The following is a 27,867-nucleotide window of genomic DNA, read 5'->3' on the forward strand; positions in this document are numbered from 1 at the left end:
CCCCACCGTGATTTTACGAGCACACATGTGACTGCGCAGGAGCATGTGAGCCGGCTGAAGTCCGAAACCCTAACCGCTCCTTCCCCACAGTAAGACGCAGTGACATCATAACGTACAGGGAACGCTGACGGAGGGGCTATACTTTAAGAACTCTTGTATATGCGCCCCGGCGGAGGTATTTAGCATCTCGTAAAACTGAGACCTGTATGAAGGGTTGGGAGAATCGGAAGGTGGGCTTATTGCGTCCGAGATATTACAACAGGAAATTATATCCCTTCGGCTCCTTACAGGGCTACGGCCCAGCAAACCTTAGAGCGGGGAATTATTTCAGACGCTGCCCTTCCGGAGATTGGCAGCAAGAGCGCTTATAAGTCTCGTAACAGCTGCACTTGCTTTCTCCATCTGCACGAAAGCTGCAAGAGGTGTTGATATCTGTCCCCTCCAGACGGAAAGAAGGAGCAAAGAGCCACACATTCGTTAGCTCCGGTAATAGCCACATATTCATTGGTCCCCGGCTATTACCGGGGTCATGGCCCAACTTGGGTGTTTAAGTTTAGAGTGGACTCCAACGAGATGATATTCATTGTTGCTACGCCAGACAGCACACTGCCCAAGACATTCGTTTCATTTACGTAGGTCCCAGTTTAAACCTATCTACAGCATCGGACATGTGCTATTGTCGGTATCGGGCGGTCGTTTCATGTCCACAACTTTCCTGGCCACAGCTAAACCGGTGGTATCCAGCGAATGGTATTTTCAATTAGAACAAGACCATTACCAATATAGAATGCTTTTTGCGCTACACAGGTAGTGGGGGTCGTGGCTCTATATATACTGTGGGGTGTCGGCGCAAATTTGTCGTCGAGGCATGACTAAGTGGGGCTTGTGGTACGCATGAGGGGTAGAGTCGTAAGTACAGCGAGAATACACTTTGTTGCTAGCCCTCTGCCAGTTCCTTCGGACGGAACCCCATGTGTGGCTAGGGAAGTGGCTATTTTATATCTTTATGCACTTCCAGTGTGCTGATATCATGTATCAATGGCCTGTCATCTAACCCGTTGGTTTTTTGGGGGCCAAATGAAACTATACTTGTAGTAAAGGTGCCATTTAACTAAACAAAAGTCGGCGTCCATTATCATCACTCTCCGATAGGCAGACACCCTGGCATTGTATCTGCCTCTATATAAAACCACCGAATATCCTTCTCTTGCGTATATTTTACAGATAAGAAATATTCTCTTTTGCCTGGCTAACAGTATCCATTACCTACTAGATATACAACAATATTGGCGATATGAACTCGCGCCTATTCAGTCTTGTAGGCAAAGGTCTAGAATATTTAACTATGAAATATAACTCTGCCCTGAGCCGGACAGATGAATTGTTTGCGCCATAGAGTGATATAGTTTACAAAATATTTTGGTGTCAAAATAGACAGGTTTCAAAACCAACCTTGATTTGAGAGTGGCTACAAAAGGTAAAGTAGAAATAGACTGAGGGTTTACAAACCAACCTTGGTTTGAGAATAGCTACAAAAGTGGGATGTGATCCCACATCAGGATCTTTATCCACCAAACACTCGGTTACAGAATATTCCACACGTAGAAACTCATTAGGTGCTAACAAATCTTGTGGTTTTAATCCCCTATATACACTAATTTTACGTCTCTGGCCTCTAAGTTAATCACAGAGCCGATATCCTCCACTTTAAGCCATTGATGGAATGTACCACTTCCACTTTAAGCGGCAACCCTACTGTAATTGTCTACCGTTAAATCTCAGCGTTACGAGTGAAAGAGCTATAGCACCGCATTCTTTGCTGAGCGCGAAGGCCCTTCGAATTTGAACTGGCATTCTCATTCGCCAGTAACACTTTCAGCCACTGCCTTTCGCAGATTACACCACTCATTTCCCCCAAACAGGAATTTTTCAATTGCTAATCTCCCGCACATCTTCAAGCCCAAAACTGCTCTCGAAGACAATTCCGCTTTGTAACACCGGCTGCCCGGTAGTTTTTTACAGTCCTGAGGCCCACCGGCTATTTTCTGTGGCTTGCATTCTGTGCGGCTTTCCTGTGCGCTGAAACGGGAAAATCTCCAGCGACGTGTCTTGAATCTCCCATGCTACTGCGCACGGAAAGTGGCTCGTCTGTTTGGCCTCGGCGCTGGAAGTAAACAGAGGCGTGTCTGTCAACGTACACCAGACTTACCGACGTGATATTTTTACGTAGACAGACTCCGAGGGCTATCCAGGCGGCTAATTCATCGTTATCTTTGAGATTTTGAACAAAACTTTCGATAGCGGAATAGTTGTCGTAAAAATCTCAGCCAGGTCAACCTTCCCAGCCCCCCGTCAACGCATCATCCAATCAGTGTTTAACCTATACTCACTTAGGGAAATTCATTGAACATTCACACACATTGGAGATACATCCGACACTAACTATATCCTCAACATTGAGCATTGCCTAAATATCCAAACCCAGCCCAAAGAGATTCACATGTCGGAAGAACAGACAAGCAGAAACACAGGAACGTCGCAGGTGATCCACTCGCTCCACCAGACGATCGACCAGTTGAAGGAGGACTTGGAAGAGTCCAAACAGCAGGCACGCGACTTTAAAAAGAAGTACGACATGCTCTCCAAGAAGCACGACCACATCATGGAGCAGCTCGCGAACGCGAAGCACGAGAGCGACATGATCAACGCGTTACTCAAGCGTAAAGAGCGCCGCATCATCGATATGGAGACGCAGTACAGCGACAGTATGTACACGGCGGAGAACCTAGAGTTCAAGAACAAGAACCTCGAGATCCGGTGCAAGAAGTTGGAGGAAAGCGAGCAGAACTCGGTGACCGAGTACGAACGGTTGAAGATCGCGTACGACACGATTGTCAGATCCCAGAACGAGTACCGCAGCCACTTCACCCAGGAGATCCTCACGTTGAAGCACACGCTCGCGAACTTTGTACAGGAACGCGAGGCTGCATTGGCTGCGACCGCCGACCGCTTCGACGCAAACTGCGCCAGCGCTGATAAGTTGTTCGATAACTTGGTGGGCAAATCGCGTGACCTCGAGGGGATCTACTCCAAGAAGAACACGGCCATCATCGAGTCGTTGAAGCACTTGGCGCTTGCCGCCAAGGCCCACGGGGAGGAGACTGATGGTGTGTTAACCCACGGGGAGGTGGTCTTGGACGAGGTTTACAAGCACTTCCCAGAATTACGGGCCAAGCGTAAGGCCGCCGCCGAAGCGAAGGCCGGGCTGAACGGTGTGGCTTCCGCCGAGGCGGCCGCCGAGGTTTCTAACGAAGCCGCTTCCTCGCCTGCCACGCAGAAGTCGCGCATTCCGTCGATGAACACGGCTCCAGGCAACCGCCGCCGCATTGTCTCGGGCATGAACAGCCATAAGCGCCGGTCGTCGCGCTTTGAGAACATTTCCATCATGGCTCCGCAGTCGCCGGAACCCGAGCACGACACGTCGGTTCCAAGCAGCTTGCCGAAGCGCCCGACCCGCAGCGGGAGCATGAGAGGCATTCCGGTGAGACAGGCGTCGGCCCATCCGGCGGAGGCCCTTGCCCCCGCTCCGGAGTCTCTCCCAAAGACCCCGGTGGCAAAGGCCCCAGAGTCTCTTCCAAAGGCTCCCCACCCGGCTGAGGCCCTTGCTCCTAAGCCGAAGCGCAACGCTACCGAAGACCACAGCGCGTTAGGCCTCGTGTCGAGTCCCGAAACGTCCTATGACGCAGAGTCCTACGGAAAGCGCGCAGACGACGCAGACGTATCGATCAACACCGACGACACTCTCATCTCCATCCACAACCTTCCAGGAACCCCGAAGAAGTTTGCCAATGACAGTGAAGAGTCAGAAATCCCCGACTTTGAGGGTCAGGCCAAGAAGAAGAACAAGAAGAAGAAGAAGAAGACTAAGAAGGCTGAGAGTCCTGCGCCAGAGACCAGTCCGGAGATTTTGGAGTCCATCCACAGCTTGGTTGCCAAGATCGAAACCCACTAAGCATGAGGATGTGATTTTTCCGTCCTACTTCTGTGTATATTTTTTTTTCTTACATTTGGATGACCTGGGGCTGATATAGAGAACCCTTGTCTCAGGTTGAGCATGTCCGTGCTTCATAATATAATGTTATACCCGTAACACGTTACTGCTAGTGGGAAAAGGGGCAGACTGCTATAGGCTTTGTCGAATGAGAAAATTTGGGATATCAACGGGGAATTGATATTGCGCATTGTGTTTAGTCCCTGAATCGTCTAACGTATATGTGTAAACTGAGTCACACAGCGACTAAAGAAGGGTATTGGTAAAACCAGTAACCCATGAGATATCCAGTAATTCACGAGATATCCAGTAATTCATAAGATACCCTGTGACCGTTGAGAATATCCTACTATTATCAACCAGTCATATCCCTTACGTGGCACTCCTAATCTCAACTATACGTGATTGGTTGAATAATTTACATAGATATATACCGCAGAATGTTCCTAAGAACAGATGAAAGGTGACAAGTGTCGGACGATGGGAGAGAAGCCCACCAGCGATACACCCTAACTTTGCTCGAGTCCGTCTTCACTTGCTTCGCTCGAGAGCTAGCCCATCCCAAATTGCTTCATCATGTTCTGCATCATCTGCGGATTTTGCATCATCCCCTGCATCTGCTGCTGCATCTGTGGTTGCTGCATCATGCCCATCATCTCGTTCATATCTGGCATGCCGCCGCCGCCCATCATGCCCTGCATCATTTGCTTCATCTGTGGGTTGTTCTGCATGGACGCCATGGCGCGCTGGATGTTCCCTGGGGTCAAGTTCTTGGCCATGTTGGCCATGCCCCCCGCACCGGCACCCGGCATGCCTGGCATGCCACCAGCCCCACCCATCATGCCCTTGGTCGACTGCGCCATACGAGCCATGGTGCGCTGCTGGAACAACACCATTTCGACCTCGGTAACCGACGTGCCAGAGCCCCTGGCCACCCTGATGATGCGCGACGGTTCCTCCGTGAAGATCTTTCCATCCGAGGCAAGCTCCTGCTTGGTCATGGAGTCCATAATGTAGAGCATGCGTTTGATGCGCTTGGACGTTTCGTCCTCACCGACCTGGTTCATCAACTGGCCCATGCCACCCGGCAACATGTTGGCAATCTGCGACAACGGCCCCATCTTCATGACATTGCCGATCTGGGTCTGGAAATCGTTGAGCGTGAACTTTCCCTCGGAAAAGTTTTTCATCGTATCCTTCTGGTCGAGGTCTAGCGACTGCACGTGCTCCATAAGCCCCTGGATGTCACCAATCCCTAACAACTTGGCGATGAACTGCTTTGGAGTAAAGGTCTCGATGTTCTGCACGTGCTCACCGGAACCGATGAATGCGATAGGGGTCTGGGTGGCCGCGACCGCCGAAACTGCCCCACCACCCTTGGCCGCACCGTCCAACTTGGTCAAGAAAATGGACCCAAAGTTGGAAGCCTCCTTGAACGCCTTCGCGTGGTCCTGCGCCTTCTGCCCGTTGGTGGCATCCAACACCAAAATGGTCTGGTCCGGGCTCACCGCATCGTCAATCTCTTGCATCTCCACAAACAACTCCTCCGCCTGCTTGTGTCTCCCCGAGGTATCCACAATGATAATTTCGTACTTGGCTTCCTTAAACTTCTCCACCCCCAAGCGCGCGATCTTGACCGGGTCATTTTCCGTGTAGGACCCATAAAACGCGATCCCTGCCTTTGTCGCGTTCTGCTTCAACTGGTCGAACGCACCGGCTCTGAACGTGTCTGCACACACCAATCCAACCTTGAACTTGCGGCGCTGGTAGTACACCGCCAACTTCGTGCACGACGTGGTCTTACCCGCACCCTGAGTACCCACAAACATGATCACATTGCTCTTATTCTTTTTCGGCTTGTACGGCTCGGCTTGCGTGTCCACCAACGCCACGAGCTCGTCGTACACGATCTTTTGGATCAACTTGCGCTTGTTTGCGCGACTGCTGGCGTCCGCCTGCTCTGCGAGCTGCTTCTTGATGCTGTTTCTGAGTTTGATGACGTGCTGGAAGTGCACGTCCGACTCGAGAAGCGCGTTCGAGATCTCCTTCAACATCGCCTCGATGCCCTGCGTGGTTAGTGGTCGTGAAGGCTTGAGTTCTAGCTAGGGCTACTTACCGAGTCATCTGCGGCAGAGGATGACGAGAAATCACCCACCGCGGCGTTAATACGCCTACCCAAATCAGCTAAAACCATATTGTGTTGTGTGGGTTGTGTGGTATAGGGTTGCGATTAACACGGAGGGTGACGATTTAAATCCATCGACGTCCGCTCTGCTGGTGCAGACACGACAAAATATCAGAAGGCGACGTGGAGTTCCTTTGTATACGGGTTGAAGATAACCGAGTGATTGTGCTAGAGTAGATTTAAAGGAATTAGAAAGGATAAATGTACCAATGAATAGATAAAAAAAAAAAAACAACAACCTTTTGAATATCCATTAGTACTGTTTGTTAAGAAAGAAAAAAAGAACTCCGAAACCGGGAATCGAACCCGGATTTGGGAGGTGAGAGCGCCCTGTGCTAGCCATTACACTATTTCGGATGAGTTCAACAAACTTGGGTTACTCATTGATAAGAGCATGGTGTATATGAATTGTCGATGGTGTGCCCAGGTACAAGATATGCAACTCAGCAGCAGTGTACATATATTCTAAAATAACTACTACTATTTGTCTGATATATTCCAACCCTAGGAGTGGAATTACACCATCTTCGAACAATCTTCTTTTTCACCCATATGGCATTAAACTATAGTCCCAGGCTAGTCTATCTCTGGGTTACAAAGCAACCCCAGTCTTTATTCTCCTATTCATTCCGTATCCCACAGCTTTGGCCCTTCCCTAAATGTACTTTAGCCCTTCGGATAATAAACTTCAACGGTCCCATCTTCGTATCCGATGCACATATACTCAGGGGTCTTTTCGGCACGGAAGCGTCTTCTTACGGGCACAACATCGCTCTTTCTTGATCGGGTGGCAGTCAACGCCACGGTCCGAGCCTTCACATTTTGAGGCGCTGGCTTGTTGTCACTGTTTTGGGTGTGATGTGTTGCCGTAACCAACGGGTTTCGCTTGGAAAAACAGCCAGCTTCCAGTGCTTTCGCGTCCATTCCACTTCGGCGGTAAAGCCTTGTGCAGCCATCCCAGCCCGTCACTGCTAGTAGGCCATCATCTCGAAGAGACAAATCATTGGCCCCTCGCTTGGACGTCTTAAATCTGAACGCCTCATTCGGGGAAACGGTCATCTTGGCCACCTCAACCACTTCTATGGTCCTCCCTGCTGATCCACTAATAAGATTACCATTCTCGCACCGCATAGAAATGACCGGGTTGGGGACATGGTAGTCTGAAAGATGGACAACGTGCATCTCCGTCTCATTGGCGCTCTGATTACCCGAAAGAACAGGAATATGGATGCCCATAACGTGCCCCGACTCAAACCCCACAAAGAGTAAGCTTTCATTCACAATAATTCGCATCAACGAACCAAAGTTGCCTCTTTCCGAGTTGGAAGGAATAGAAACGTTGAATGATTTAGGGTTTGCTTGGAGCAATTGAAAGGGGTCCGCTAACCGAACCAACCGGTTGAATCTGTTCAGTTCGCTTGGTAAGCGATACACGTCAAACTTATCAGAGTCAACGGTGGAGGGTGTGACGAGTAGGCCGCCCGCAACATCGACATTGCAAAAGTTTAGCGTGTTGACAGGAATGCTGATATAGTACGGCCTAGAGGCAACGCTAAGGGCTGAATCCTTGATTGCGGGGCTATCTGGCTCCGGAGGAAACGTCTTGGAAAGCTTCACAAAGTCATAGCTGGGCTGCTCGTTCATACCAGCAGCCTTTGTCAAGAGACTCCAGAGCCTCACCTCTCCATCTTTGCCGTGGGTGACAAGAATTCCATAGCTATCTCCACTTATAGCCACTTCCCCGAGCTCAGATAGGCCAACACCTAACTGCTTGATTGTTATGATGGTTTTATCGTGTGCCCTCCAAACCCCGATAGGGCGTCTGATCGCCAAGTCCCACCACACAAGCCATCCAGTGGAATCCCCTGTGACAAGAGTCGGGGTAAGACGTCCGTTCGGATTCGGGACATGGAAATACAGCGACGTTGTAATATCAGAGTTATGTCCTCGGAGGGTGGCAAGCTTCTCGAAACTAACTTCCATCGGTTGAGTAGCACGCGTACAAAGGCATCGCAGCTTGCGAGGCATTGTGGTTTGTGAGGCCTTGCAGATATGTCGCACTCAAATATCTGTACACCGCCACAACTACCTTATTTAGCCATATTAGCCACATATGCATCAGCCACGCATCGCCGGATCAATTATGGCGAGCCCCACAGAGGTATCTGCGTGGGCCCTTTCGGCGGACCCAGACATACCGTTCAATCGATTAGTAAGCCTGTGAACTTTGGAACTTCTTGGTCACTAACCTCGCGAAAGGCCCTTAGCCCAGGCTACACTGGCCATGACTCGCCTCGTGTGTAGTACACGATAGCGGACCATCGGAAATCCTGCACGAGCCCCGAGAGTTTGGCAATGGCTATGTCCGCACGGCAATAGATCGGTGCGCCATGCTCCGGTACCGGAGGCGGGGAAGGCCTACATAGCGATTCTTAGCTAACTCTATTAAATTGACAACTCCTGATATTACATTCCAATTCTGAGCTCTCTTAACTGCTCCAATGCAACGAAAGTCAAGATGGTCTGTGGCCCCAATCTGACAAAGGCAGGGATCCAGCCTCTAAACATAAAACCGACACCCTCGTGCTTGACCGCGTCCGTCAAAATAGTGATGGCACCCTGGGTGGCATCCTTCGAGTTCATGATTCTGGTCTTGACCACGTCAGCAGGGGAGCACACAGTCGTAGCCACCAACCCGGCCAAGAGCGAGGCGGAAAAGTGGGTGGCCTTGGTGGTGGGGTCGAAGTTCAACTGCTCCACGAGACACTCCTTGGCAATATCGTATGTAACCACCTGGGAGGCGGTCATGAGAATACCTCTGGTCAAGTTAGGCGACAACCCACGGAACAAGGCAGCGGGCCCTTCCTCGGATACCATGCGTCTGAGCCCGTCGAACGCGTTTTTGTAGTTTCTTCTTTGGTTGTGCGGCAACGACGAATCGTTCTGCATTCTGATGTTCACCACGTCAGAAGGGTTACCGACCAAACCACCAATGGCACCGGCCGCCATCGAGCACGGTAAAAGAATCCCGGTGGAGGGCTGCGCGCCGCCATTCCGGGCCGTGAAGTACTCCTTCAACGCGTCGTAGACCCCAAAACGCGTGGTAGAGTAGGTAGCCTGGCGTAGAAGCGACGCGCTAAGCCCCGAGTACAACTTCAAGAACCCTTCATGCTTCATAATCAGGTACGCGGTGGACACCAACCCGGCACCGGGCTTGGCCGCCGTCTGGAGTCTCACCTTGGCGAGGTCTAACGGATGGGTGAAGAGACACGCAAACATACTGGCAGCACCTAGAACGTGTTAGTAAGCCGACGCGGGAAATAAAAAGCAAGGGACATACCCCCGTACCAAAACCTGGAATGTTAGTATGCGATTGTCGGAGCAGAGAGGGGGTGAACGTACGGATAGGCGGCCTTGGCCACCGTGGCTGGTGCAACTTCTATAGAAGCCTTGGTGATTGGTGAAGACATTTGCAAGGAATGCTTTGAGGATTACAAGAAATGAAATGGGGATATGGAGGAAAACAATATATGTCTAGATGTGCAAATATTTTCGATATCCGTGCAAAAATTATTGTGCATTAAGTGTTTAGCCCGTGTTTATATTTTTTCTGTATGCGGCTTAAGCGGGGACTTAGAGTGTCTTCCCCCCTCTCTGGTGTTGGGTGTATAGTAAAAATATCCAGTAACCTGTTGCCAGTTCCGCTACTTATTACATAATTCCGTATACCGGAGGAATATCGTGTACAGGATCCCCACGAGGCGGCAGTTCCTTCGCGGTTTTTACCGATACCTAGTTGTAGCCCCCCAATGTCTGCCACAGTTGAGGGAAATTTTCCAGAAACGGCATTCACCCCTCCGTGCATACACCCATGCAGCTTGCCGGAAGCAAACGGGAGAATTTGAAATAATCCGGATAACTACGTGTAGTTGCACTGATAGCGGTGTAGTCACCACCCCACCCGCTGAGAAAGAGGTGTATAGATACCAAGAATGTGTTCATGGATGTGATAGGGGAGTATGTAAAGATGTGCAATAGAGCTTAGACGTGCTCCCTATTTATGAGCATCAGACATGCACGTATTTCGAAAGGGCCCGCATTTATGCATTGAAACCTTCGTACAACCACTGGGGCGGCCTAACACGGACGCTTGTATCGGTATATCGTGAATTATATTGACATCGTGACGTAAGGAGGAAGTCTGTAATGTTAACAGGTCGATTTGGATAAAACTCTGAGTCTAAGCTTCGACTATTCGTGAACAATTCACCTGTACCAAGATGTGAATTTGGGTCCTAGAACTATTTGTTTTTATATAACGACCAAGTATCAATTCTTTATTGATTCAAACGAATAAAATAATTGCTAATAGAGGATATTCGTCAATTTTGAAGAAATTTTGAAATCCTTTTCTTTCCTTCTCTTGTTTGAAACCCAGTTTCTTACTTGCTTTGTTGTCAACCCCGTTTCTCTGACGAGTGCTTGCATTGTGTCCTCATAAAGATACGGATTGACCACATTCTCTTCGTACCACTTTTGTAACGTAAGTACCAGCTGTCGGGGTAGTCTATGTCCTTCCAGGCTTGGCTTTTCAACTCGGTCTTTGCTCATATTTTTTTTCCTCAAAGCATGAGATATTTGGGGGGGTGGGGTTTTATCATCAGGGGAAATAGGTTGGAAAGAGTGATCTAATTCGTTCAATTTTTGAAGACTTTCTTTCAAAACAATCCTTTCTCTGAAGAGAAGAGATAGTGCGACAGATAAACGATTAATTTTTGTTAGCTGCATCTTCTCCCTGAGACTAAAGGTCGCAGCATTTTTGATTATGGCGGAGACAGTCTAAAGGTTAATATACTGACTGAACCTCTATGCATATTATATCAAATTTTTTTGACACGTACTTCATTTGCATCTTGGACCTCATTAATAATGTAGTTCAAATGTAATTCTTTGTTCGAGCTGACAGTTTTAATAAGTAGCTTCAAACGATTTTGCACATCCCCCAAACTTTAGTTTATGACGTTAGTTTCATCGGTTCAGTTTTTTCAAACTGTACGTACATCAAGTTTCTAAACGGAAGAACCTTGGGAGTTTTAGTTGATAAGGCTTGTGTTTGAAGAGATATTGATGGGTTCACAAGCGCTGGGATACTAGCACACCCATGGTTTAAGTGAAAGGTGCCATGATTGGTCTCCGGTTTATATAGTTTATTCAGTAAGTTGACCGTAGAAGAATTTTCAGCTACCAGAGTAATAGATAAGGAATTCATAAGGCAAGGATATTCAAATCGTATCAACCACTGATTGATGAATAGCACAGGGTTGTTAATTATCTAATGGTGCGTTTTATCTGTTCAACTAAGAGTCAGCAAGGAATAATCTGTGGTTAAGAATCAATGATGGAGTGTTCTAATTCAAGTTAGAATACACACAGAATGAAAAGGTGATGATCGTATATGTAGTTGGAATATATAACTGTTGAGCAGGCCGAAGTACTCTATGCGGATTATGTGAATTCTACCTCTCTCATTTTGACATTTCATGGGATTTAGGTTTGAAGGATAATAAACACGTGATCAGCTATTGTTCGAAGTGGCCCCTAATACATGTGCCAGTATATGCAGGACTACAAAAGAGAGGCCTGTAACTTGTACAATTACGATGCTAATAAGATGAGTTCGAACAGAATATATAAGATCAAAAAGAATAAATAAGAGGTAATGTAATACATAATTCTTATTATATGATTTAAGAAATGTGCCCCCTACACTCACTTTACATGCTACTCGCTTATAATGAGAGTAAGAACAAGCATCTGACGTGAGAATGATAAACTTATAAACGTGGCACAATCTCCAAAAGCATAAGGCATGGCTTATGTATGTGTATTTTTCATATGGCACATACTAGTATCACGGTCAGTAACAAACCTATGTACGTAAATAATTCAAAATTTAACATGCTCGACCGTAGCTCGATCATACATGCTATCTAGTTAGGCAGAAGGCATACCATAAGATAGGCATCTCAAATGAATTTCATGTCAAAACTAATGTACGTGATCGTCAATGCCCCAAAATTTCCATACATACTAATATAACTACTACTGTTATTACGAATCTGTGCTGCATTAGAACCACGTATAGTTGTGGAAGATATTGCCGTTCTGCGCCGTGCCGGCGCTGCAGATGGGGTATATGTTTTGAGGCTCAGATCCAGCACCTTCGAATATTACACGAGTAACGATAATTCATCTTGGTGTCTCAGTATTACATGAAGTGCCTCATATTATCGCAAGTATGCATGTGGTTTGTATTCCGATATCGAATCGGACGCTATATCTCATGCCTCTACATATCTAATTTTATATTTGATTCCCTACTCCTGTACGGTCTTTGAATAAAACAGTTAGGGGATGAATTTTATTTTTAAACACTCCACTTCTACCTTAGCACAATATATCAAAACTGGCCTATTTGATTTCTGTTTGAAAATTTACCATCCTTGGGACCTAATTGCAACTTCCGAAAGCCATACAGTGAGTTTTAGCTCAAAATTCAAAACAATATTACCTTGAAGCCGACCAGTGATCTCAAATTCGTGATCAACTAAATACCTGGATTTTCCCGAGCCACACATATTAATCAAATCTTTGATACAGTTTACGATGGCCAACAAAAAGCATGTCCCCAAAAGTCAGACATACAAGTTCTCCGTAAAGTTACCGGTATCTAGAGCATGCCCACAGTTACCAAAGATGGGAGAAAGTGATGAAACTGCTCTTAATGTTAATATATTTCCGACCAATCCTTTACCAAATATCCCACCAGCCCCGGATGAATTGACTGAGTTAATTCAAAAATACAAGATTACAAACCCTAAAACCCAGGGGTCTGACGATGGCTTGAAAACAGGAGTTTCCCCCAAGAAAAAGAAATTGAATGCATTTATGGCCTTCAGATCGTACTATACAAAATTTATCTGTAATGCTACATCTCAGAGAGAGCTATCGATACGTTTAGCTGGCCTTTGGAAGACTTACAAACACCAGAAAGTATGGCAAAGGTACTGTGCCCAGTATAATTCAACAGATCGCATTGAATCATTTTTTGATTGGTTGCAAAGAAAAACCTTTTTGGATATTAAATCACCAAACAAGGAAACCATAGTTCACCGGAATAACGACTGGGCGTTTAGTTCTCAAAGAACTTGCTTGGTCGAAGATGTATACTATGATATCCCGCAACGCAACATCCAATTCAAGCCAGTATCAGAATCATTCCTTTCTTCTGATGTTGAACCGTTCGCAGAAACTCCCGACAGTCTCTTAAATTGGGATATAGAGAATTTCCAACTTCCAATTTGCGATTTAGACATAGAAAGTAGTTTTCTTGAAACATTGTTTGAAAATCCAGGCTCCTTAGAAAATCCTATATTTAACCACCTAAACATTGATAATAGCATTGTGCCATATTACAACACTTACATCACCAATTCTAGCACTAGCACTGATCTTTTCGTGGACACACACACAAATAGTCTATTCGAATTCATCCCTGATCCAACAATCTACAAAGCATAAACCGGTTTCCGATACTCAGGTATAAAATAAATAGTCATCGGCAACCAGTCCCCTCAGCTTATTCGCTGTCCGATTCGTCCGCTCTGTAGCCATACTTTCTAATCTCACCTAATCTTTTGCGGGCGGAGGAAAGCATGTTCTCAAGTTTCAAAATTTCAACTTGCTGCTCCATTTCAGCAGTCTTATTCTCATACGAAGACAACTTGGAGTAATCCACGGTGGAGATGGCACCGTCGCCCTTGTCCTCGATCAACTTACGGACAGTGTCGACCAATGCCTTGCAGCCGCGAGTAACGTTTTGAGAGGCAGCTTCCAACCCATCCTGCTTGGTGGACATGAAAGAAGCTTTGACCCTGGAGGCTGCAACAAGCTGCGCGGTGGAAGCCGCAACTTCATTAGAGGCGACAATCAATTCCTCGTAGGACTTGGAGCCAGATAAAACGCCATCCGCAGTCTTAATCAAGATGTTGGTGGACTCAGCAACCGATTTCGAGGCCGAGATCAACCCTTCCGTCCATCTGTTGTGCTTCTTGTAGAATGCGGCCCGGGAGGTGGAGCCCTTCCCAGCGGCAACGATCTCCTGTTGGGTCTCGGTTGCGGCCTTGATTAATTGGGCGATGGCATTGGTGATGGCGATGGCGGCAGACAAAATTGCCTTGTTAATCTCCGTATCGATACTAGACACAGACGGATCAACCGACCTCGTCAACAACATCTGCAAGTGGTCCGATGCGGCAGAAATGGCTTTGGCAGCCTGGTTCATTTCATCTTCAACAAGCTCGCCCAAGTTCACATTCTTGGAGGACAAAGAAGAATGCATAGGATTTAAGGTTTCAACGAGTTCGATCAAGTCTTGCAAGGACTCCTGCACCGAAATGTTTGAGTTGATAACTTGGTCAAACTTTTCATCGTCACTCAAGACGTCCAACTTGGACGACAACAAGTTCAAGAATAGCGCTTCGGAGCGGCCGGAAACCTGCTTAGCGGAGCGCAAAAGAGTCGAAGCCTCTTCGTCACCGAACAAGCGAGTGATACCCTTGGAGTTCAAAAGAATGTCGCATACCGCACCAACAAATTCGGAAGAGGAGGAGATAATCTTTGAGTGGTCTCCGTTTGGCCCGTCTGCGATGTAGTCATTGAAATTGAACGCAAACTCGTTCGTCTTGACGCCGCATTCTTCACAAAGAGACAACAAGAACTCTGGGGTGGACAATTGGTTCCCTGCCTGGGAATTGGACTCGGCAGCAAACACGGCCGATTGGATTCTCTGGATATTGGAGCGCAAGATGCAGTCCATCAAGGCCTTGAACTTTGTGATGTTATCGCTCAAAATCTCATCGATTTGTTCATCAATGGCTTTGTCGGCATCATCCTGGTGCAACGAGAGTTCGTGTAGGGCGTTTTCCATGGTTTGGTGCATAATCTCCAACTCGTCGTCTTTAGCCGCCAATTGCTTGGACAATTCCTGGACCGTGTCAGGGGAAACAGACTCCAATACGCTTGTCTGTTCCAACAACTTTGCTTTTAAAGACAGCAACTCTTTCTGGTGGGAGTCAAAAATTGCGGTCAAGTTTGAAGACTGTTGCTTCTCGGTCTGGGACAAACTGTCTTGCACCTGTCTCAACTCGGCCTCCAATTTGGAGATCTCACTGTCTTTACCCCCCTTGAGCCTATCCAACTCCAACCGGGCCCTGTCTCTTTCTCTAATGAGATCGGCAAGCTCAATGTTCTTCAACTTCATCTCCTTGCTCATTTTCTCCTTCTTCTCAATGGACTCGTCGGCAGAGGCTGCCTTCTGCTGCAATTTCTTGAACTTATTCAACAAGGTCAAATGCTCCGATCTTAACTGGGAGTACAACTTGGCCAAGCTGTCATACTTGCTCTTCCACATCAAAATCTGTTCTTGGAAATTGGTGATGGACTCGTTCTTGCTTCCCAATTGCTGTTCGCAGCTTGCCTGCAACTGAGACAACTCTAACTCCAAGGTTCTCATCTGGGAGTCATATTGCTGTAACAACAATTGATCGTTGTCGTACTGGTTTTTCAATGTCAACAAGTCACGCTCAAGTTCAGCAACACGCCCCTGCGTCTGGTGCTGCAATTGCAGAGTTCTCAACTCCTGTTCGGCTCTCATGGCAGCTTCTTGCTGCTGGAGCTGCTGTTGTTCAAACATGGCCTGTTGCTGCTGCTGCTGCTGCTGCTGCTGCTGCAAGATCTGTTGCTGGCGCTCATGCTCCAACCTTTGCTGCTCAAGCTCAAACTGCTGCTGGTTGTTGGAAAACATTTGCATTCCGGTGGGCTGCAGGAACACAGCACTTGCCTGCTGAGGCATAACCTCCGGGGGAGGGGCGACGGCAGCTGGTTCGGGGGTAGCGGTAATAGAAGCAGGATGCGGACTCGTCGACTTGGCCAGTCTTTGGGGCTCTTCTGGACTACCCTCAATGAAGATATCCGGAGGAGCCGCGCCTAATCTTGGAATCGTGACCAAAGTAGTCAAGAATCTGATGGACTGGGCATCGCTGTAAAAGTCCAAAAGCCTCGAGTGCTGATCTTCGAACTGATCAACCAAAGGCAACAAAGCTTCCCTCTCGCCAGTGGTTTTGTACACCGCTCTCATCATGGAGGTGATGAACTTGTAAATTCCGTAGCTCTCAGCAATCAAAGGCACCAAGGCAGAGATCCTGCACTCATTGTTTCTGGTGTGGTTGATGGTGGAGAAGATCATCTTCTGGAAGTCATCGATTTGTTCCTGCAATCCCATTAAATCCAAAATTGCCTCATAGCCTTCATTTGGGTCACTCGTGGTTTTCAAGGAGATGTATTCTTCGTACTCGAACACACCATTGAACCCCGAGTGCTGGTGGTGGAAGTCGAGCTTAGCGACAATGAACTTGACATAGCCTTTAATTAAACTGCCGTAGCCCTTAACACCATCCCCGTGGATACCGCGGCCCAAATTGATTAGCCAGTCCTTGTTCTTGAAGCCTTCCTTCAACGCAATTGGATGACCTTCTTGGAGAACCTTATGAATGACAATCAAAGCCTTAAATGCCTGAACCTCATCATTCAGAAGAGGCTGAAGTTTGAGGGCATTCCAAAACGCCTTTGAGGTCTTGTGGTCCCAGGTATGGACAATACAAGCACGGACGTGTTTTCTCTTTGGCGCAGACTCCTCGGCGGAAGCTGACTTTTTCACCGATGTCGACAAGTCTGTACTCATGGCGATACAGCGGTAAGGAATTCAATGAACAAAGACGTAGAACTTTGTCTATGAGGGATGTTTTACTCCGTATACCTCAGAGGCATTGGTGGTGTTGCTAGCTTGCAGGATTGACTCAGGGTGACGGGGTTGCGAACCGGGGGCCATGGAGGCTGTGGACACTGGGAGCGCAGCCCCGATTACTCCTTGATCTGCCACTCCAGTCCGAGCTTCCGGTTGCTGGTATAGACACGCCAAAAGATCTGTTTAGGGCCACTGTATTGTATCTTGCAGGATGCTTGCAGATTAGAAATAAATTAAAACTTGCATACCGTTGTCTGTTTCGTGGCGTACGAATATCTACCATGCCGTCGGATCTTAATCTTAAAAAATCGTGGCACCCCTCACTCCTCAAGAACCAGCGCAAGATCCACGAGCTCGAACAAAGCGCGCTCCAGGAACACCGCGCCATCACGGAACGCGGCGCGGAGATGACGCGGGAGCGGGAGCGCCTCGAGCTCCTTGCGCTTCAATACGGAGGAGCGGTGCCGGAGCATGTGAAGAAGAAACTAACCTTGGGTTGGATGTACGACGACAAGAGTGATGAGCCAAGCGTGCTTCCTGGTGCGGGAGAGAGTGACGAGTTTTTGCTCGGCAAGCGCCGCGTCGACACGTTGGTGGAGAAGGGCAAAGAAAAATCACAGCTCGAGCGTGTGATGGAGACGGGCGAGTTGCCACCGGCCAAGCTTCTCCACGAGGATCCGATGATGAAAATTATGAGGTCGCGCCAGCAGCACGCCGCGAAGATGAGGTCGCGTGAGGGGTCGGGTTCGCGGAGAGAGGAACTGGAACGATCCGATTCAAAGTCACACAGAAGGTGTGAATCGAGAAAAAACTCAAGACATGAATCAAGACATAAATCGAGATCGCTGGGATCGAGACACGAGTCACGATCGCACAGGGAGGAGTCACGATCGCACAGGGAGGATTCACCCGATAGATCCAGCGAACGCTCCGACAGAAATTACAATGCAAAGTACCGTGACAGACCCAGAGAGAGATCTGAAAGACGATCTAATGATAGAGACCCCGAGGGCTCAAGTTACCGTTCCAGAGACTCGTACCCGAGGAGCGAGAATCATCAAGATGGGGGTGTGCCAGGCACTAGAGGATAACGAAATAGCTGTGTAATTAATAAATGTCGATAGCAAATAATGGAAATACGCGTTGACAAATAACCAAGAGATCGTACGAGGTTACACGGTGTAGACTCTAAACCTATGCCTTTCTCAACTAATGGGTACGAAGCTACAATCATGTGAATTAGGAAAGTACAATCATGTGAATTAGGAGAGGACAACCGTTGTGGTACGTGTCGGGGGAGAGATCTGCATAAAATCAAGTTCCATTGCACCGCTTTTAGATACACAAACATAACCTTCCATCACCTGGGTGACAGCTACAAGAGACTATTATACGTATGTATTAACGAAAGTAACATAAGAGCAGAGCACTGGAGACGTTCCAGTGAGAACAGTTGGTTGGCGGAGAGTGAAACCACGCTCGTGGCGCCGGGCATACTCAAGGGCCAAGCGCAAGACTTAGAAACCGTGAATCTTGATGTTCTTCTTCTGCAAGGCCAATTGGGTGGTCAAGAATTCCATCACCTTGACTCTCTGGTCACCCTGCAATTGGATGACCTCACCTAATTCTTCGTCCTTGACGATGTTACCGTTACAGGCAAAGTCCTTCTTCAAGACACGCAAGATTCTCTTCAAATCATATTCTTCTGGTAAACCTTGCACGGTGGTGAGGGTCTTACGGCCGTTTCTCTGCTGGATACGGATATGGATGTAGTTGGTTGGCTGAGTATCGTCGTCGCCAGTGTCGGCGAATGGATCTAAGGCGGTTAGTTTCCGTGGACAGCTGGGCGGCTAGCACCATACATACCAAATGATTTCAAGTTTTCGATGGAGGAAGCCATATAAGGTAGATATATATGTATAAGTTTAGTAAATTACGGTGTAACTGACTAAATAGATTCGAATTCAAGGTTGTGCTTATAGCGGGGCAGCACGAGGGAGCCTTGGAGTGATTTGTTAGGCCTTGCAATTCGCCTCGCGCCCGAGTCTGTTGCTCGCAGAAACTGCAAGGCAGCACACCAAAAGGAAAATAGGTAGAAAAATTTGCTGCCGCATTCCGTGCGCGTTACAGTGGAGATAGCGTCACGCTATATGTCACGTGTGGCGTGACGTCAAGTAGCGTTTAGACTCGCAGGAGTAGTGTCAGCAAGGCCAAACATTCCAAGCTCTGGAAGTTTAGGTGGCGCCGTAAGGGGTTAGAAAATTGAGATAAATCGTGGAGGTCTGGTGCTTGTCTGAGATTCGGATTCCTCGCTTAAGGTCAAACTTGAGAATAAGCTTGGTGTATCGCCGGACAGACATGTTAAGATAAGGGTTTGTGCGGCCGGAGCGAACAGGAATTAATTCACGTAAACTCACCCAATCCCAATAGTTGCCGATGACAAATTGGGCCATAAATATTTTAGCGTAAACGGCAAAATTGCTTAAGCGAGTTTAATGACCTAGCATCCATGGTTTTATACAAAGCAAGGTCGTTTGGAGTAAATGATAGTTCCTAAAACCCTGTCACTTCACTTGGCCGTGACCATCATAGCTATTGTCTTTCGCTCTCATGGTGAGACCTTCCGTCATTTCGATTCTCTACCATTCTATGAGACCCGGAAACCTTATGTATGTCTTTTTTCAGATCTTGGCGAATAGCTAGAAGCATTGCGGTCGCTCAGCAGGGTATTTCTATAACGATTGGATCTCGAATGTTTATCCGAGTCCCCATCCCGGTCAGATCTGGAATACCTCGCTAGATCTCGATGATTTGATCTTGACTTTTCCGAATCTCTGCCTTGATCTGACCTGGAAAAATACGCCTTCCCTGACTCTCTCTCCCGGTACGACCTTCTCGAACCACCCTCATGCTGCCTTGAATCCCTTCGATCTTCTTCCCGATCCCTAGGCTTGGTGCCGTAGTCTTTCTTCTCAGCATACCCTTTCTTTCCATAATCATTACTCCGTTTGTCGTAATCTCTGTCACTCCCCAAATTGTAAGCACCCTGCCTCCCAGACTCATCTCTATGCCGCTTTCTCTCACCGCCTCTCCCTTCATGCCCTCTCTTATCCCCCTCTTCCCACTTTGCGGTAGAGCTGGCCACACTCTGACTGAAATCAACCTTGATGCGCCGGTCGTCGATCAACACGCTGTCCATCTTGAAGTACGCTTGCTCGCAGCTCTCCTTAGTGGCAAACTCGATAAACGCGTAGCACAAACTGAGCCTTGTCTTGGAATCCTTGATGATTTCGCACGACCGGATCTCGCCAAACCTGGAAAAGATGAGCCTCAAATCATCATCCTCGGTGATTGGGTTGAGCTTGCACACAAACAACACATTCTCCTGGGGTTTCGCCGTCGCAGCCGGAATGTCACCCATAAGCTCAAGTGTCAAGGAGCGGGACTCGGCTTCTCTTTGGCGGATATACCTCTCCCGGGTCTCCTCGTCCATGCTTTCCATGTCTAGCTCAACGCCCCTGACCTCAAGACCTCTTACAGTGGATAGCTGGGTCTTGCTGGGGCGCGGGACGGGTGGAACGTCAGCGACATCGTCGAACGGGTCATCAAGAATATAGGTGTGGATGATGCGAATGTCCTGCTCAAATCTGCCCTCAGCGTCCACTGGCTGACGGTTGACCGTGTCAAGCGTGTCAAAGCCCTCCGCCACGGTACCAAAGACGTGACCCTCGCTCTGAGGGGCGAGAGAAATCTGGAAGCGCGATCCAAAGGCAGACTGATCTAACTTGAAGGAGACAAGGCCAATTTTCAGGGACACCACTTTCTGAGAGCCGGCCTTGGGACGCTGTTCTTCACCGCCTAGCCCCCAGATGGAGACTCCAAGGTCGTTTTCGGTATAGTTTAGAGGAAAGTCCGGCAACCCAGACTCAACATGGGCGTTTTTTTCCAAATTGAAAAGTGGACTGAAGTCGTAGTATCTGTGTTTGCAGAGCTTGAGGAAGTTTAAGCATGCTCTAGGGCTCTCCTTGACGAAGAGATCAATCACAATATCACCTGTAGTGTTAGTACGCGCTCGGATCGAAAAAAAGGTAACGACATACCCGCTGAAGTTTGAAGCAAGACACTCATATGTTAATGGCCTCGCTTGAGATAACAATGAAAAGGGGGTGAGTATGTTATCTTTAGGCTGGAATACACAGCATCGTTCTGTAATGAAATATTTCTAATCTATGCAGGAATACATACAGTGCGGCTGGGAGACTACGGCCCGAAAACCGACATAGATTCGGTAGTTTATCGGTTGAGGATCCAACTACGAGTAAAAGGGGTATAAAAAAAATAGGGTGTTTTGGATTATGAATAGCACGTTAGATAGCTTGTTTTTGTCCTCCGAGTGGCGTGGCACTTGTCTTTGGGGGGGTATTTGGTTGCTGCCGCGTCGTTTAAAGATTGCTGCACCTCGGGCTATGCACTTTAAGCCGAAAGAATATGAAAAGGTGTACACCAAGACACGGTCACCATTGGATCACAAAGCGTTTTAAAAAATAATCTCGTACGGCCATGCGTAATGTTTAAAACATGAAAATTAACCATCGATTGGCTCTGAAATATGCTCGATGCCTACACGACTTTAAGGCGTATAGGTTTCATTTGTGAGAGTCCCCTTGTCGTTATATGCCGGATACAGACCGGCCATTCCGCCCGACTACAAAAGCGTTTTATTTGCACTTTGCGATAAGATACCTTTTTGTTATTATTTATCTTTCGTTGTTGTTGTTGTTCTTGTGATAGCCACTTGTTCCATTGCTACTTATCCATTGCTGTTCGCTCCTCGCAGGTTGCTCATTGCTGTTTACCCCTCACACGTTGCTCATTACTATTTGCTCCTCGCTCGTTGCTCATTGCTATTTACCCCTCGCACGTTGCTCACTGCTCACTAGTACCTATTTACCTGCTACGCCATGACTGAGTCCGATGCGCCCAGGCTCCTCAAGCTTATTTCTGTCGCCTTCAAGGAGGCATCACTCGACTCACCCACGTTCCGCGCGTCGATCAATCACCACGACCGCCAGATCGAGGACATGGAGCTCTGGATCGACAACTTGCTCAAGCTCATCCGGCGGTTCCCAGCCCAGGTGAACGAGTTCAAGGAGTTTACAAACACAATGGTGGAGCACCTCGTGCCGTCCTTCATCAACGAGGGCCTTGTGGACCAGGACTACACTGTGCGCGCGCTCCAGACGTCCGCGAACGGCATGCGCTCACTCTGGCGCAATGTGCTTTCGTTTGTGCAGATCTCCACCAACGAGGCCACCAACGAGTTGTTGCAGATCTGTGCGCAGGACATCCGCCACTACAAGCGACTCAAGGTACAGTTCGACGCTCTCCAGGAGAAGTACAACGTGTACTTGGAAACCTACAACAGCCACCCCAAGTTCAAGAGCCCCGAGATGCTCATGGAGGATGCACAGCAGTTGTACCGCGTGCGCAAGCAGTACATGCACGCAGCGTTGGACCTCGTGGTGTGCATCGCCCATTTGTCGCAACGACTCGACTCGACATTGGTGCGCTTCTCCAGCTCTTTGTGGAAGCTCAACGAGGTCAGGGTGCCCAAGCCGGGCGAAACGCTCGACAAGGAGGCGCTCGAGTTAAACAATCTCTTTTCGTTCTTCCAGAACCACTCTAGTGCACGCACATTGGCGCGCATCCAGGCGTGGCGCGACTCGCTCGGCACTACGCGCGCAACACTCGAGGGCATCATGGCCGCCGCGCGCGAGCAGATCGAGAACAGCACGCTCGCACAGATGCGGCCATCGCGCACGCTCACGGATTACGACTCTGCCACCATCAACGCGCGCTCCTGGCTCGACTACCCGGAAAAAAACTTCGAGAAGCACGGCTACCTCTTTATGTTGACGAGCCTCCCCGGCCTGCCGGGCGAGACGTGGGTCAAGCGCTGGGCGTTCCTCAAGAGCGGTATCTTCGGCCTCTTGCTCCTCGCGCCGTCCCAGACCTACGTCCAGGAGACTGACAAGCTCGGCGTGTTGGGCTGCAATGTGCGCTACGCGCCCGAGCAGGTGCGCAAGTTCTGCTTTGAAGTAAAGACTGCTGAGTCGCGTTTCATCTTCCAGACCGAGACCCTCAAGGACTTGAAGTCCTGGCTCAAGATCTTTGCCAAGGAGAAGCAGCGCATCATCGACACCAACGATGAGACCGAGATGGGCATGGCGCTCGCGCGCTACCCGCCGTTGTTGCTCGAGTTCGCCTCGTCTGCCATGACTACCTCGGACGCAGAATGGACTTCTACCAACAACATTGCGCAACTCTCGGACCTCATTGCGTCCAAGCGCGAAGTCTTGGAGGAGTTCGAGAACCTCACCAAGCCGACCGCTCTCATCAACTCGCCCATCTCCACCGACATCAGCCACGCCGCGCTCCTTGCGCGCATGTTTGTGAGCCCGAGCGTGATCCCCACGGCCATCACCGCCAACCTCTGGGGCTCCGTCAACTGGGGGATCTACTTTCTCATCGACAAGTCGTCGCTGAAGAAGATCAGGGAGATTGATACGGCCATATCGCACGATGTGGAGAGCACGCCGGGACTCGCAGTACAGTCGCTTACGCGCATGTCACTGCAGTCAATGCTGATAAGTACGCGCACATACCCTGCGAACTACCCGCAGCCGCTCCGCGCCGTCGACGTCAAGATGAAGGCTTTGTTTGAGACGGTAGTGGAAGACGGCGAGGTGGCGTTGTTCGAGTTCAAGTCGTTGTTGTCGCCAAACCCGAGCCAAGAGCTCAGTGGGACCAACTTTGTCACCCAGGACCACCTTTACTTCTACGGTAACACCATGGGGTTCGTGTTTTTGGCCAAGTGCGCGATCGCGGACTTTGTGAGTATCGAGTCGTACGCGACCGACCGCTACGACGTGCTTAAGATCTACGACTGCGACGGGTTGCTCATCAAGACTAAGGTCTTTTTAGACGACGCCAGGGTGCTCAAAGCGAAGCTCAAGATCCTCATGAACGAAAAGGTGCGCGACGAAAAGCGCTCGCTTGAACCTTTGATTACCGACTTGGACAAGGCGGAGAAGGAATCGGTGCTTCGAGCGGTTCATCCTCCCGCGGTTATCGATTCCATTCCGTCTGTCGTCTCGGCCTCGTCGCCAGTCCAACCATCCAACTTCAAGACCGACTACAGTTCCAGAGATGTGAGTCTCCGCATGGAAAAGGTGTACGACATCCCACCCAAGGCGATGTTCCACATCTTGTTTGGAGACTCTTCCACAATTCTTACCGATGTATACCACCCGATCCGTGAGCACGAGATCTCACGCACCAACTGGCGGCGTGTGGACGGCGATCTCTTGCAACGCACCGTCTACTCCAAAATGGACTTGAACAAGGACAACTTGGGGTATATCAAGACGACTTATACGATCGAAAGTCTCGTGGAAAACAAGTACTACAACGTGAGGATACACAAGGCGTCGTGGAAGGTGCCTTTCTGCGCGCCGGCGCCGCTGGATGTGCGCTTTGTTATCCTGAGCGTCAACAACAAGCACTCGCGGTTATACGCGTATTCGCACGTCCAATTCACCAAGTCACTCTTCTTCAGTCATATTTCGCGGGTGCTTGCCTCTGCGACGATTCAGCCGACATTGTTGTTGATCCACAAGCGGCTTTTGGCCAGCATTGAAGACATTGGCGGCCATGGCAAGATCTTGAAGGCGATCAAGATCTACGGCCAGATCAGTAAGTACGAGGGAGACGGCGAGGAGGGTTTTGACCGTCCGGAGTACAACCAGGGGAGTGTGATTACCCTGTCGGCGATTGTCTCAGCGTTGGTCCGCCAGGTCCTTGTGTTTGTGGTGACGCTCATTTTGAACTTCGGCTCCTTGTTGTACACCGGGCTTTCGCGGCTCGTGGACGGCTTACGGATGAATGTGTTCCTCGTGGCGTTGCTCACGGTATCCTGCTGTTACAACTTGTTCCTCACCGGCAAGACCACCGCGTCTTACTGGAGCGCGCGGAAAGCTGTCCTGATGTTTGAAGATTACAAGTCGTCGGAGCCCAACTACGCCCAGCGCGCGATTTACCTTAGAGACGCGGAGGAGCTTGTTACCAGTCTGAGCGGCGTGAACGGCAACGCGTCACGGTGTATGGCCAAGTTCAAGGAGAATTCATTTGTGCTGAACTTCGAGGCTGCCGTGGACTGGGGCGCAGGTTACAGCGACTATGAGACCTGTGCGGTGGCGCGTGCGCTTAAGCAGCGCTTCAACGACATTGGTATCCAGCGTAACGATTTGTTGATTCGCTTGCGCATGTTGAATCGGCTCGAGGAGGAGGTTGCTATTGGCGAGTGGAATAACTGGTTGATTGGCGAGCGCAACCGGTGTAGGCTTGTGCGCACTAAGTTTATGGAGGATGGGTTCATGGATGCCGAGGCTGAGGATGTTGCAGACCGTTTGGCGTTGGTGGGTGATATCCTTGAGTACTGCCAGAGCTGCGATTTCGAGACTCTCCAGAGTCTGCTCCTTTGAAAGTGAGATTTATTGCTCTTAATACACTAGTTTCGGCTGAATGAGCTTTCTAATTATTGCAGATTACCTCTTAACCTCAAACTGCACTTTGCTTTCATTTAGTCAGCTTTATTCATGATAAATAGCATACGAAAAATACCGCGTTATAAAAGTTGTTGAGTTAATGTATATTTATTAAGTTCTACCGGACCAATGACACCCTTATACACCTGCTGGGCCAAGTCTAACCACGATAGCTCCGGTCGCTAGAGAGCGATTCCAATATCCGGTCAGTTTTCCGACCTATGTAGTAACCGAGGTCAGCCGTTTCTCGAATTGTGAAACCAAAGAGGAATATATTCAGCTGTGCATACGTAAATTACTCACGGCCATGCATTTTTAATCCGCCACTTGAGAGATTCCCTCTGAAGATAATCCCTCGGGTGTAGCATATTCGTTGTAAAATGCCCTCTCACTCGGAACTGTCCCTCCACGGGAGAGCCCCTCTTTCGGAAAAAGACGCAACCCCACGCTGAAAATACGCACGTTCAAAAATTTAGAGTGGAGACGCACTTCGGTTAAACCATTACCCTGATTGCAACCTAGCTAATTCGTAATCTTACTAATGCTACACATATTTAGCTGGCACAATTGACACCTCCCCACCATAACCGTTCTGCATCTCATATATATATACCATGTCTCTAGCCACCAGAACCGTACTCTCGGGGCTTTCGTTTACCCGCAGACTCACAATGACAACCCATATTCCCTTAATTATCGGCGGCCAGGACGTCGCGACCAAGAAAACTTTTGACGAATTCTCCCCAGAGGGCAAGCTTCTCCACCAGGTGCACTACTTGGAGAACGTGGCCGACACCCTGCAGGTGTGCCGCGCCGCCGAAGCTGGTTTCCACAGCTGGCACAAGACCAAGTGGACGGAGAAGGCACGGATTCTAAAGGCTGTCGCGCTGAAGATAGAGGAACGCAAGGCGGAGCTCGTGGCAGCACACTTGGAGATTGGTATTCCGCCGTGGTTTGCCGGCTTCAACGTTGACGGGTCAGTGGACCAGGTCCAGAATTATGTTGGCCAGTTGGCCAACGCGCAGGGTTCGATGCAGCAGTCGGAAGCGTATGCTTTGGCTTTGGTGGTAAGAGAACCGCTTGGAGTTGTGTTGTCAATTTCGCCGTGGAACGCGCCGGGGATTTTGGCTATGCGCTCCATTTTGGCCCCGTTGGTTGCTGGTAATGCGGTGATTGTCAAGGCGAGCGAAAAATCTTCCAAGATTGCCTACCTTTTAGTGAAGTGCTTTATTGATGGAGGGGTTCCGGCAGAGACTATTTCTTTGATTCACTCTCCGCCTCAGGAGACTGCAGCGTTGGTGGAAAACTTCATTGCAGACCCAGTGGTTAAGAAGATCAACTTTACGGGCTCTACAGCCGTAGGTGCCGCGATTGCCGCCACTGCGGGGAAGCACTTGAAGCCGGTACTTATGGAGTTGGGGGGAAAGAACTGCGTGGTTGTGACGGAGGACGTGGCGGATTTGGACAAATGTGTCGCCAACACCACCTGGAGCGCTTGGAGCCACAGAGGACAGATTTGTATGAGCACTGAGCGCGTTTTGGTGCACGAAAGCGTATTTGACGAGTTTGTGGCGAAGGCTAAGCTGGTTGGTGCTGCAATGCTCAAGGAAGACAAGGACTTGCAGCTTCTCCAGAGAGATCCAGTATATGCCCAGAAGATCAAGTACTTGCTCAAGGATGCTGTATCCAAGGGTGCGGTGAGCTTGTTGGGCGCTTCTGGAAACCATGCGAGCGAAGACTACTCTCTCAGGCCGACCATTCTCACCAACGTCACCGAAGATATGGAAATCTACACCACTGAAACGTTTGGCCCGGTGTTCTTTGTTGAAAAGTACGACACGACTGAAAACGCCATCAGCTCCGTGAATGCTTCCCAGTACGGCTTAAAGTGCTCCATCTGGTCTGGCAATCACTTGAGAGCGTTGGAAATGGCGCGTGAGATCCAGTCCGGTGGGGTGCACATTAACTCGTCCACCATCAGCGACGAGGCCACCTTGGCCCACGGTGGAGTCAAGTCCAGTGGCTATGGGAGATTCAACAGTACCTGGGGGATCGACGAGTTTTCCTACCAGAAGGCCATCACCTTGAGTCACTAGTGTGTAGCTGATATATGCTCGGTGAAAGGAAATATGTAGAGGGTGCTGAGGGGTAGTATTAGGTA

General features: G+C 49.0%; 12 protein-coding genes and 1 non-coding gene across 13 annotated transcripts; 5 read left to right on the forward strand and 8 right to left on the reverse strand.

Moving 5' to 3' along the window:
• Window positions 1-2,163: 2,163 nt before the first annotated feature.
• Window positions 2,164-3,541, forward strand: SHE3 (She3p; the record flags this gene model as incomplete). The annotated part of the gene is made up of 1 exon (XM_019132140.1): window positions 2,164-3,541. A coding segment is annotated over exon 1 (1,041 nt), but the record flags the coding sequence as incomplete, so codon positions are not given.
• A 1,061-nt stretch (window positions 3,542-4,602) lies between these two features.
• Window positions 4,603-6,245, reverse strand: SRP54 (RNA-binding signal recognition particle subunit; the record flags this gene model as incomplete). The annotated part of the gene is made up of 2 exons (XM_019131739.1): window positions 4,603-6,117; window positions 6,168-6,245. 2 exons carry the CDS (start codon window positions 6,243-6,245, stop codon window positions 4,603-4,605), a joined length of 1,593 nt encoding a protein of 530 aa, XP_018985663.1.
• A 276-nt stretch (window positions 6,246-6,521) lies between these two features.
• On the reverse strand, window positions 6,522-6,593 carry BABINDRAFT_t190. Its single transcript has one exon. It is a non-coding gene; the product is annotated as a tRNA-Glu (tRNA).
• Window positions 6,594-6,902: 309 nt separating this feature from the next.
• Window positions 6,903-8,264, reverse strand: BABINDRAFT_166674 (uncharacterized protein; the record flags this gene model as incomplete). The annotated part of the gene is made up of 1 exon (XM_019130447.1): window positions 6,903-8,264. The coding sequence occupies one exon, from the start codon at window positions 8,262-8,264 to the stop codon at window positions 6,903-6,905; it is 1,362 nt and encodes a 453-aa protein (XP_018985664.1).
• Window positions 8,265-8,483: 219 nt separating this feature from the next.
• On the reverse strand, window positions 8,484-9,632 carry BABINDRAFT_131998 (uncharacterized protein). The gene has a single exon (XM_019127058.1). It carries the CDS (start codon window positions 9,513-9,515, stop codon window positions 8,703-8,705), a length of 813 nt encoding a protein of 270 aa, XP_018985665.1. The 5' UTR covers window positions 9,516-9,632; the 3' UTR covers window positions 8,484-8,702.
• Window positions 9,633-10,549: 917 nt separating this feature from the next.
• Window positions 10,550-11,691, reverse strand: BABINDRAFT_195845 (homeobox domain-containing protein). Its single transcript, XM_019131223.1, has 3 exons — window positions 11,297-11,691; window positions 11,138-11,243; window positions 10,550-11,075 (listed from the first exon to the last, which is right to left on the reverse strand). Exons 1-3 carry the CDS (start codon window positions 11,503-11,505, stop codon window positions 10,602-10,604), a joined length of 789 nt encoding a protein of 262 aa, XP_018985788.1. The 5' UTR covers window positions 11,506-11,691; the 3' UTR covers window positions 10,550-10,601.
• Window positions 11,692-12,902: 1,211 nt separating this feature from the next.
• On the forward strand, window positions 12,903-13,817 carry BABINDRAFT_195843 (uncharacterized protein; the record flags this gene model as incomplete). The annotated part of the gene is made up of 1 exon (XM_019131222.1): window positions 12,903-13,817. One exon carries the CDS (start codon window positions 12,903-12,905, stop codon window positions 13,815-13,817), a length of 915 nt encoding a protein of 304 aa, XP_018985789.1.
• Window positions 13,646-17,179, reverse strand: SLA2 (Sla2p). Its single transcript, XM_019128733.1, has one exon. It carries the CDS (start codon window positions 17,035-17,037, stop codon window positions 13,876-13,878), a length of 3,162 nt encoding a protein of 1,053 aa, XP_018985666.1. The 5' UTR covers window positions 17,038-17,179; the 3' UTR covers window positions 13,646-13,875.
• Window positions 17,180-17,381: 202 nt separating this feature from the next.
• On the forward strand, window positions 17,382-18,547 carry BABINDRAFT_13197 (U2-type spliceosomal complex subunit; the record flags this gene model as incomplete). The annotated part of the gene is made up of 2 exons (XM_019127057.1): window positions 17,382-17,839; window positions 18,523-18,547. 2 exons carry the CDS (start codon window positions 17,382-17,384, stop codon window positions 18,545-18,547), a joined length of 483 nt encoding a protein of 160 aa, XP_018985667.1.
• A 70-nt stretch (window positions 18,548-18,617) lies between these two features.
• SUI1 (translation initiation factor eIF1) lies at window positions 18,618-19,000 on the reverse strand (the record flags this gene model as incomplete). The annotated part of the gene is made up of 2 exons (XM_019130448.1): window positions 18,618-18,916; window positions 18,967-19,000. The coding sequence occupies 2 exons, from the start codon at window positions 18,998-19,000 to the stop codon at window positions 18,618-18,620; spliced, it is 333 nt and encodes a 110-aa protein (XP_018985668.1).
• A 765-nt stretch (window positions 19,001-19,765) lies between these two features.
• Window positions 19,766-21,228, reverse strand: BABINDRAFT_166680 (PPIL4 family peptidylprolyl isomerase; the record flags this gene model as incomplete). Its single annotated transcript, XM_019130449.1, has 2 exons — window positions 19,766-21,153; window positions 21,201-21,228. The coding sequence occupies 2 exons, from the start codon at window positions 21,226-21,228 to the stop codon at window positions 19,766-19,768; spliced, it is 1,416 nt and encodes a 471-aa protein (XP_018985669.1).
• Window positions 21,229-21,866: 638 nt separating this feature from the next.
• On the forward strand, window positions 21,867-25,643 carry BABINDRAFT_61569 (uncharacterized protein; the record flags this gene model as incomplete). The annotated part of the gene is made up of 3 exons (XM_019132369.1): window positions 21,867-22,747; window positions 22,787-23,684; window positions 23,739-25,643. Exons 1-3 carry the CDS (start codon window positions 22,062-22,064, stop codon window positions 25,641-25,643), a joined length of 3,489 nt encoding a protein of 1,162 aa, XP_018985670.1. The 5' UTR covers window positions 21,867-22,061.
• A 734-nt stretch (window positions 25,644-26,377) lies between these two features.
• Window positions 26,378-27,802, forward strand: BABINDRAFT_171273 (uncharacterized protein; the record flags this gene model as incomplete). Its single annotated transcript, XM_019130801.1, has 1 exon — window positions 26,378-27,802. The coding sequence occupies one exon, from the start codon at window positions 26,378-26,380 to the stop codon at window positions 27,800-27,802; it is 1,425 nt and encodes a 474-aa protein (XP_018985671.1).
• Between the last annotated feature and the right edge of the window lie 65 nt (window positions 27,803-27,867).

Source organism: Babjeviella inositovora, assembly GCF_001661335.1.
Source record: "Babjeviella inositovora NRRL Y-12698 unplaced genomic scaffold BABINscaffold_5, whole genome shotgun sequence".
NCBI lineage: Eukaryota > Fungi > Ascomycota > Pichiomycetes > Serinales > Babjeviella > Babjeviella inositovora.

Bases quoted from the DNA above. Each gene is read 5' to 3' on its own strand.
- BABINDRAFT_131998 (XM_019127058.1), bottom strand. From the start codon at position 9,515: ATGTTTGCGTGTCTCTTCACCCATCCGTTAGACCTCGCCAAGGTGAGA.
- BABINDRAFT_195845 (XM_019131223.1), bottom strand. From the start codon at position 11,505: ATGAATTCCTTATCTATTACTCTGGTAGCTGAAAATTCTTCTACGGTC. The intron at 11,244-11,296 runs GTACGTACAGTT...CATAAACTAAAG, and splicing joins CTTCCGTTTAGAAACTTGAT to TTTGGGGGATGTGCAAAATC. The intron at 11,076-11,137 runs GTACGTGTCAAA...ATTAACCTTTAG, and splicing joins AGGTCCAAGATGCAAATGAA to ACTGTCTCCGCCATAATCAA.
- SLA2 (XM_019128733.1), bottom strand. From the start codon at position 17,037: ATGAGTACAGACTTGTCGACATCGGTGAAAAAGTCAGCTTCCGCCGAG.